This window comes from Haemaphysalis longicornis, unplaced genomic scaffold, assembly GCF_048455015.1.
Source record: "Haemaphysalis longicornis isolate Haplotype H1 unplaced genomic scaffold, Haemaphysalis longicornis Haplotype H1 scaffold_8, whole genome shotgun sequence".
NCBI classification, from domain to species: Eukaryota; Metazoa; Arthropoda; class Arachnida; order Ixodida; family Ixodidae; genus Haemaphysalis; species Haemaphysalis longicornis.
Window position 1 is genome coordinate 150,012,204 of NW_027526445.1, and position 9,919 is coordinate 150,022,122.

The window sequence follows — 9,919 nt, forward strand, 5'->3', positions numbered from 1 at the left end:
GACATGTCGCTTTGTTATGGCTCCATTATACTGATTTTGAATTTCCGCTGTCCGGGTAGGTGATATCAAATCCCCAACGAAGGCCTGTTAAAGTTTGAAGGCATAAATCAGCCTCTTTTTTTTTTCCCCGTAGTTCTTATACAAATTTACTTGCTGGCAAAAAAACATCCAGTCACCTGGCGCCTCAAAAGCAGACGCTCTCTTAATGTTACTATAACCATTTTCTTTCCCTGTGCTTGATCGGATTGATTCAGAGACTACGGAAAAATTTTCGTTTTCATCTTTTGCGCCCTAAGAAGCACCCGAGTTCCCTTCAGAGCAGTATGCTATTGGGCCTCCAATACTGTAACTTGTACTCAGGTTTCCCGTCCTCTTCCGCCATTTGAGCGTCCGCATTTAACTGTTACAGGCACCTCTGCACTAGTGGTATACCGCGGTGGGGGGACGTATTCGCCCGCTATATTGTTTGATGCATCACGCGAGAGCGAACAGATACCCGTTCTCATTCATCAAACGCGGTTCGATTTCCACTTCGTGAGTTTGGTGTTAGCCCGTCCCAAGCGTTTGTTTATGAGATGGCTGGAAGATGCGAACCTGCAGAACGTGTGCACTGGCCGGGACTTAGGCGCGCTGGAAACGACCTGTGCTTCAGCTACCTCGAACCGCCACACCATGCTCGAGGTATCCGCGGTAAAATATCGCCGTGTTCTCGAAATGCCCTATTTGGTTGAACGCAGTTGTCTTCAAAACACAATGCTAACTATACAAAGAAATTCGCTGCGGGTGGAAGGCGTTGCACTCCAGCCATTTGTTCCAGCTGTTTTCTACTAGACTTGACATAACCCTTAACATTAGGTTGAACGGATGATTGATAGATTAATAACGTTACAGGCATTGAAAAGCTTGGGAAGCGACCCACCAGAGATTTAATTCCCAAGGGCAAAGAAATTACATCTTATAGTCAGAGGCTTCGCCAACAAATTGCTCCCGCTTTCTCGTCCCCACGTCCACAGCTTTGCGTACATGCTTTTTTTGTCGTTGTCTGTTAAGCTCTGTAGTCATAATTTCTTTTATACATTGAAGAATCCACAACGGTGACTCCAACGAACACCATCCAGGGAAACTTACCTGGGCTAATTGTTTGAACCGTTGACAGTAGAGCTTTGATTTTATGGTAGCGACGTAGGCAAAGGAACATAAAGGTGAAGAAACCCACAGCGAGGGTGGCTCCAGTTCGTTTTAATTAGGGCCCGTGCGTTGCTTAGGGGGGCAAAACAAGAACATCAACAAACTTGGCTCCAATCCACGTGATGGAATTGTGGTTGGAAGCCAAAGCTTTAAACGACACCCACAACAACGACAGCCACACACAAAAAAAAAAATTGCCCATGCCAAGTGACTTGAATTCACACACGTGGCTCTACAAAGAGTGAAAGCAGAGATTCTGCCATCCGTTAGCTGGGATTCGCGGGGGCGGCGTCCCGAACGCAGCAGCCTAGGCCAAGCCCGGGCTCGAGCGGCAGCCATGCGTCGGCAGAAAGAAAACGTAGAGGAGAACGTATTTCGATAGGTGAGAAGGAGGGCGGCACGCGGGGGTATAGAGTCTTCTCTCTCACTGCCTCCCCCTCACTCTTGTTTCATCTGTCGCCTCCAAAAAGCGCCCCCTCAGCCACTGAACCAAAACCAGCGTATTTGTGGGCGTAGCTTAGTCGCTAACACGACGGGCTCTCGCGGCGCTTCTCTTCAGGCACAGGTTCGGTCCCTGGCAGTGCCACTAGTTCTTATTTAGCCTGGTTGAGAGTTTCTTACGGCGCTCGCCCCGACGAAACCGTCCGCTGGTAGAGGTCGAAAGCTTTGCTTTAAGAACGAGGAGCCATTCTACTCCCATTCTACTCTGGGAAGGCGAATGGTGAGCAAAACAGTAGCACATCAAAGATGGATAGACAAGAACGCATGTATTTGGTAATTCTAGGGACGGTGGCTTTATGATTACTGTGATATACATAACTGGTTCGGTTACATTGAACAGATGAGTGGCCGTTCATACCGAAACTCTTCTACAGAATAAAACATTTTTGTCTACCTAGAGCGAACAGCTAACGCCTGCAAAGTGAATGGACATGAACGTCTTTATATCGCATAGGTGTGCTGTGAGACGTATCCCATCTTGCGTGGGTCGTAGACAGATACCGCGACACAAAGTGTCATTGTCTTTCTGTCCTCTTGGAAGGTTATTATATGAATCTTCAAGGGCATAAAGTCAAGCTTGTACAGGACCTACATGCAGAGTAGTTGGTTGCTGTGAATTATTTTAGTGCTGCCGTACGTCCCGACTCCAGCAACATAATGTATGTAAACCACTTCTTGTCTGGTTTGGAGACGACTATACTTTAACGCTTCAGTGAGATGTTTTCGAAAGTATAATCTATAATGACCCATGTACACTGGTTCGTTAATGCGAATCATCATACGGCAGTTCGCAATCTTCCAAAACAAACTGGATGAAGCACTTCTTGTTTAGCTGGCAGGTGTCCACAACTACAGTCACCGACGGTTATCACCAGAGTGTGTTACCCCAGCTGGTCTATTTTTGGGCCGCTTCTGCACAGTATTCTGTCTATGAGATTAACTTCTGTGCTCCCTTCATCCCTATAGCTGCTCAGCTCTTGTGGACTCCGAGCTATATAGTTACGTGGCCTTTCCGTACCGTTTGTTCAATAGAAAGGGGATGTTCCGTGCACGTGGGGGTTTTTGATCGCGAACAAGAAAAAAACCTGCCACCCTAGCCGATAGACTTCCGCCGTAAAAGAAGTGCCTTTTACGCACTAAAACGTTCGCAGTAAAGTCAGCAGCCTCGATGCAACCTTCATCTGGCGCAGTAGCCGTCTTATGACGTTCGAGCGACCGCACGCCGCATCCGTCCAAACCGGAGCGCCCTGCTCGGCTAAACTCACTTGGACGTTACGCTCGCATCCACGGAAATGTCAAGAAGCAAACAGATCAAGGAAACATGAAGAAACAAGAGGAAGAAGGTAACAAAAAGAAATTTCAACTCCTAACCCGCCAGCGTTTGCGAAGCCGGCGGCGGCGGCAGCGATCAATAAGGAAAGGGAAGATATTAACAAATAGAGAACGAAACGATCGCTGAAAGGGAGGAAAGAAGACCGCGTCGCGCTCCGTATTCTTCTTTCCTTGTTCCACTATTTCTGGTCCCCTCGCCCTTTGCCTCCCCCGTTTTTGTTCCAGCCCCCCACTGGGCGCCCCGCCCCTTCTGATGACGTAGCGGAAAGGCGGGCGGCACGCGCCACGGCCGTCCGTCGCCCAGACGTGTTGCGGTCGCCGCCACGTGGTTGCTGCCCTGGAGGGGCTGTGCGATCGAGTCGTTACGCCACATCGCCACTGCGCGCATGAGGGAGCACTGCCTTCGCTTCTTCGGACATCCCAAACGCGGAAACGCTCCCGAGAAGCGCACGCGAGTAGTCGCCTTCTGGAGTGACTGCTTCCTCCCCCTGCGCCTTCGGACGGATATAATCGGCGCACGTCAAGGAGTTGTCAACCGGAGGACTTCGCTGTTTAGAAGAGGAAAGGGTGAGTGTGCTGGAGGAGACTGTTTTGTGAAGCGGTGAAGAAGGACTTGACGGCCTGGATCAAAGCAGGAATTGGGGGCGACTGGGAACGGCGGAAGCGCACGTCAGCCTCCACCATGGTGGCAGTCCAACAGCTGGGTGGCTGGTAAGTGCACGATTTACTTTAAGAATTAAAAGTATACAGAGTACTCCAGAAGTTAAAAATAATTATGCTGCCCGTTGAAATACTAAAAACACGTCCCAAAGGTTGTTCACATAGACACTAAACTAAATGGTTATTTTGACATTTTACCGCATACATTATTACATATTGTCTGCATAAAAATGTCTAGTTTTTCTTGCATTTGGTACCTCCTGCTAACATATTATGTGGACTGAGGACGTACTCAAATTATAACGGAAGATGAACGGCGGGCTTTTGAAAAACAAAATTCTGTTAACAGGCAGTCGATTAACATGCACGTTATAGCACGACAGCCGAAGGAGGTCTCTTGCAGTTCATACCCATGTATATATCAGTTCGTTACCCTCTTCTTTCAAATAAGATGCGTGCCACTATTTGCCTGCAGACTTTTTCTCTTAACTATGGATATGGGGGGATATACGTTTAGCAAAACAGCGCAAATAGTTGCAACCACGCAACACCGGCTGTATTTATGTATACGGGGTGCCCGGATGTGTTAAACCGATCTTGTATCGCAATTTTTCTTCTTGATGTGTTTTATGAAGTACGCGACGTAGGCTTATTGGCGTGATTAAAAGACGAGGAAAAAAGAATGTTGGCTGCATTTTGGCCGTGGCTTAGGGCTATTCGTAGGCGAGGAAAGTGATGAGCAGTAGTCATTCGCTGTTGGCATGAACTGGCTGATTACTGTCTTTTACTGTCTTTATTTACTGTATTACCGCCCCCGGAGGCTGAAAAACGGGAAAGCCGGTATGCATCGCGTTGCTCCCAATAAACCCACTGTGCACAAAATGGCGGTTTAAATAAAGATGGACTTTTGAATAATGCAATGCAAAACAAAAAAGGATGCCCGCTTTAAACGAACGCCTGGTCAGAGTAGACGTTTTTGCGATTCCTTTGACTTTATATCCCGCCAGTCGGTCAGGCTTTCTCAAATCAAATTCAGAGTGCTGCGCCGACCACTATCCACCATTGCAGATGTTATTGTTAATGATGCTCAAATGATTCACAAGACAGCTGTTTCTGATCGGAGCAATGCAAAACAATGCAACCGCTGCGCCTAGAGGCATGCGTGCGCGCTCGACAAAATACATTAGCATTAGGACAATGGTGAGAGAAATGAAAGTAAACAGATAAAAATGTCTGTCATGTTTGCTTGAAGATTGGAGTTGGATCTGATAGAGCAATAACCATTTTTTGGCACTGGCTTTAGAGTATCACCTTCCAAACAGATGGGAAGGGCCGAATGGGCAGTTGCATAAAGGGAGTGCCTCTTTTTGCAATCATTACCACGGCCGTTCGCAATGCGTAGCTCAAATTTGGAAGCAAAGGTATTTTATTGCTATGATGACAATTTGGCACTTTGGTTTTTATACAGCACCAGGGGGATAAATTTAACGATAACATTTACGCCCTTTATTTTACCCTCCCGCAGATTCGGAATGTCCAGACCTGTTCCTTTCGGACGAGCTGACCCTCCCCAAGCCACTTCCAGTCATGGAGGTCGAGAGTGTGGCGCTCCAGTCCTTCCTGGAGCTCAACTTTCCCTATGACCTCAACTTCTCCGCGCCCATCGACTATCCTACGTTCAACGCAGTGCAACCAGCACTGCAGACGACCACAGTCACCCAGTTCCAGCAGACGAATGTCCCTCTTGATTCCAACACGATGCCGCAGCTCCAGGCCACGTCGAAAGCCGCTGATGTAAACATTACTGGCGCAGTATCAAGCACCGCAACGTCCGGGGCACAGGCCTCACAAGTCGCACGGCCTCCTAGCGGCCGTCCACAGCGGTCCTGCCGACATAAGCCTGACTACAACTTGAGGCCAAGGTCCGTCCAAGCGCGCATAGAGACGGAGCAGCGACGAAGGCAACAGCAGCAGCATCAGAGTTCAAGGAAAGAGCACAAGACCAAGCACAAGCCTCCGCCGTTGTCGAAGTACCGGAGGAAAACGGCTAACGCCCGCGAGCGATGCCGCATGCAAGACATCAACAGGGCGTTCGAAAAACTACGGGCCGCCGTCCCTGTCCTGCCAGGAACTGTTGTCGAGGCCGAGAAACCTGGCGACACGAGCAAGCTTACAAAAATCACCACTCTCAGGCTCGCACTCACCTACATATCTGCGTTGACGCAAGTGTTGAGGGAAGCCGACGAGCGAGAAGAAAACGGATCCGAAGTGGACTCGGTACAGAGCATCGACTCACTGGAATCTAGCCTGGACTTTGGAGATGACCCTCTTCTGATACCTTCCGATTTGGTCGGTATGATTCTCGATTCCGACGGTGATAGCCTTCAGTTCAGCGACGCTTCGACGCCTTGAGCCTGGTACGAGCCGGGCGAAGCCACCATGAGTACATGTCGTTCACCTTCCTATGAACTGAAACCTGACAGCGGGGCGTCCGCGATACTGGCCTGTCGCCTCTGGGATCCGGTGCAAGGTTCCCAACAGAACGGAACGAGTCGTAATACAAGCGCCGTCTCCTAAAGTGGAGTAAGCACTTCTGAGATTCAGGTTGGGCAGCAGTACTTTGTGCCTTGTTGCATTCCCGACATCGCTGGCGGACTTTGAGGCCGCGTTATAGAATGGAAGACAATGGGTCGGAAAGACTCTTCGTCTTCAGAAGCGGGTTATGCTGGAGCACGTTTGTCACCCTAGTGCATATCCCAACGGTAGATAAAGTTACCGTATTTACCCAATTCTAACGCGCCCCCGATTTTAACGCGCACCCGATTTTGATGGCAAAAAAAAAAACTAAAAAACTTGCACCTCCGATTGTAACGCGCACGGGACTTTGTGACCCAGACAAACGAATGCGAGAGAAATGGGCGATTTATTTCCCGAAGTAATCTCACTCATCTCACTCCTCGTCGCTCTCCGCTGACCACAACATCTCGGCCTCGGTGCCTTCAAGCGCGTTCGCGATGCCACACTTCTGAACGAACGTTCAACCATGGTCTATGGGATCGTGGCCCACGCCTCGCACGCCCATGCCGAGAGCTTTTCCAGAGGTGCACGCTTCAGCCGACCGCTCGTTTTGAACGCGTGAGAGCCGCTGCTGCCATTGCTGTTATCAAGCGCGCAAGTGAAACGATTTGACGATTTGTGTGAACTCCGATAGAAAAGCCTAGGCGCCTAGGCTTGCTGCGTCCGAAAAATCGTTGCTAAAAGCTTTGGCGCCATCTTGAGATGGCGATGGCGATGGGTGGGACGAAATTTCCGCTGTTTCGGCAGTTTCGGTTTTGTATCCGATTCAAACTCGCATGCGATTTTTCGGCCTATTTTTTCGAAAAAAAAGTGCGCGTTAGAATCGGGTAAATACGGTATGTAATTTGGAGCAGGATTTGTGCACGAAATGAGCTAGGTGCTGCATGCGCAAGAAAATGTTTTCCGTACGCATATTTACCGGTGCAAGAACCTTTGCCGTGACAAGAAACTCGTAGCTTTGCTTCTAAGCTAGTGGCAGTCAGTGCAAAGCTTATTGGTTCGCGTAGAACGTACACGGAATTACCGGAACTTACGCTTCATCTACTCAGCTTTTGTTCCACTTTTAAAACGTACCCGCAGTAAACGAGACGGCGTTCTGCCATCCCGGTAACTGCTCAAGAGACGGAGTGGGTTTTTCGTATGTGCCATGATTCGTATGTGCCATGAAAAGTATATAGCCGTTGTGGGCGCATTCTAGTCAGCCTGAATGGTACGTTTTTAGCAGGTCTTGCGGGAGGCAGCGGTTTGCAAAACACCTCCAGTTATAATGGGTAGACCACAATACGATTTAATATGTCTTGGCAAACCGTGAATTACATGGCAGGAGGTTTTTCCAGCATGCCACGAGCTATAAGGGTGTTTAGACGCTGTGGACTTGTTAACGACAAATAAACCAGATATTAATGCGAAATAGCCGGGCTAGGTGGAGTTTTGCTGATGGCGGTCTTCGACAGCGTGATATTACGTTTCGGGACTAACATGTTTTACCCGCTGTTTTTCGGTCTATAACTATTATATAGCTCATCCTGTTCAGCAGTCTGAAAACTTTGTTTGCTTTCGTTAAAATTTGGTGTTTCAAGGCATGATTGGAAACTTGGAATCTGGCAGCGCCCCAGAGAATCCATGTTAAGTGATTGCAGCAAACCTTAATTCAGACGTTCATCACGACATTTAGGGTAAATTCCCGAAGCAGCAGCATAATCAAAGCGCCAGCAGTTAAAGAATGCGTAAGCTTGCATTCCAGCGGCAACGAGTTTCTTTACCGATAACTCAATGGAATGGTCTCCGTGTTTATGAACAACATAAAGATTTTCGGAGAAAGAATTAGTTGCTAGACGGACCACATGCCCGTGAATTACGCGCTGGTCGTGTATTACACAGGTATCTCCCTTCTTTGCTTGGACATTCAGTGCGTTTTGCAAGATGTTCTGCTATCTCCTTTGCTGTGTTTCAATCAGTGGGGCTTTTGTGGACTTTATTATATGTATTTTTTGTATTACGGAATGAATGTGGTCGATAGGGTGTGTACGTTGTGTGCAAGAGTTTCGTTATACACTGTATAGAGAAAGTGTTAGGGTTTGGCCTGCAGAGGAGGGCACATGCCTTTGACGTTGCCCACACGTGAAGGCCCAATTTTGAGGTTAAAGCACCGCATAGCCTGAGTGGGACCAAAATAAAAGTAAACTTATTCAGCTAAGGTGTATTGATTTCTCTCGCATTTTAAACGGAAGCACAACGGTTCAAAACATATAAAACAAAAAATAAAGAATGATGGGCACCTGAATCGTCTTAGTGTGCGAAGTGATCGAAGTATTAGGGTCGTCTGCAGGTTCAAAGGGGCGCTGGCAGTTCGCACATGTGGACAATTTCATTACGTGTACTTCGCACTCAGAATTCCTACCTTGCCTTACGGTTCAATATTCTTAACAATGGAAGAGGTAGTTCGCGAAACACCGATCACAGGTGTGGTACTGGAAGGCGCTTTTTCTGTTGGAGGATAAAAATGGAACGCCCCTGTTCCATGGTTTCAGTGGACGTAATAGACGCCCACAGGTGGGTGAATTTATGCGTAGCTCTTCACCATACGGCCCGCCTAATAACGTTGGTGTAGCTTCGGAGCGCAAAATCCTGCTTGGGGTACTTCATTTTTACGCAAATTGTGTTGTCTCGCAGACATTTACGAATATAAGATGAATGCACCAGTGCGGTTGGGCACATAAAGTCGCAGAGATACAGATAAACTGCGGTATCACTGCATTTGGCAGCTTAGCCACGTCATGTAGCTCGGAGTACTTCAGGCACCCGCATTGGCCAGATACAGCACTGTGACAGAGGGTATTCAATGCCCGTCAGTGAGAGAGCCATTTAACTTCCTTCAGAGTAACAAAAAGAAAGTGCTTTTGTTTTTCATAATTCGAGGGTGGTGTCGAAGTTCGGTTTTAGTTCTATATATTCGTGCTTGTCAAGCAAGTGACCTATTGAAATGGCCCATGAAGCGCTGGTTACGCCAACGAGTGAGTGAATGATCGCGGGTTTTACAATGTGCGCAAGCTGAAAACCATCGTTGAGTACCGGGCACAAAGCAATAAGCGTGGTGACTGACATGCCCCGCCACAAACCATGGATACCGCTGAGCTTCTGAAAGAAAAGTGCTCATGCCTTATGTGAGCGCACATATATGGTTTAACGGCCATTGGCGCCCTCATGGAAATATCCTGTCCGGTGATGTATATATTGTTGATGTTTTGGTGCGATGCAATGTCCAGTGCAATTTCCTTTATGTGTTACAAGAAGCTGCAAGAAAACGATAGAACGAGGTTTTCGTTGAATCCTTGTTGATATTTTTCTTCTGAGGGAAACTTTTCCTCATTCTCATTTTGATTTGCTTATTTTGGAAATAAAAGAGCAATAAAAGATGTTTATAATAAATTGACTCGCCCGAGCTTGTCATCAATTTGTTAGTGGTTTATGCAGACGGTGTTAAGAGGGATCACTTCAGGGGCCCGGGATGTCTCCCGTCCAATGCCGTTTGGTAGTCAAGCCCGTAGGTTGATACCGAAACTTGTCAAGAGGGGGTGCCACAGCCCCCCGCCTGATACGGAAACTAGACATAAGATGGCGGCACAGCTTCACGGAATAGACACTGCGAACAAAGAGCTGG

General features: G+C 48.0%; 1 protein-coding gene across 1 annotated transcript; it reads left to right on the top strand.

Moving 5' to 3' along the window:
• Positions 1-3,338: 3,338 nt before the first annotated feature.
• On the top strand, positions 3,339-9,553 carry LOC144149323 (uncharacterized). Its single transcript, XM_077680885.1, has 2 exons — positions 3,339-3,732; positions 5,207-9,553. The coding sequence occupies exon 2, from the start codon at positions 5,269-5,271 to the stop codon at positions 6,091-6,093; it is 825 nt and encodes a 274-aa protein (XP_077537011.1). The 5' UTR covers positions 3,339-3,732; positions 5,207-5,268; the 3' UTR covers positions 6,094-9,553.
• The last annotated feature ends 366 nt before the right edge of the window (positions 9,554-9,919 follow it).

Coding starts and splice junctions, on each gene's coding strand:
- LOC144149323 (XM_077680885.1), top strand. CDS start 5,269: ATGGAGGTCGAGAGTGTGGCGCTCCAGTCCTTCCTGGAGCTCAACTTT.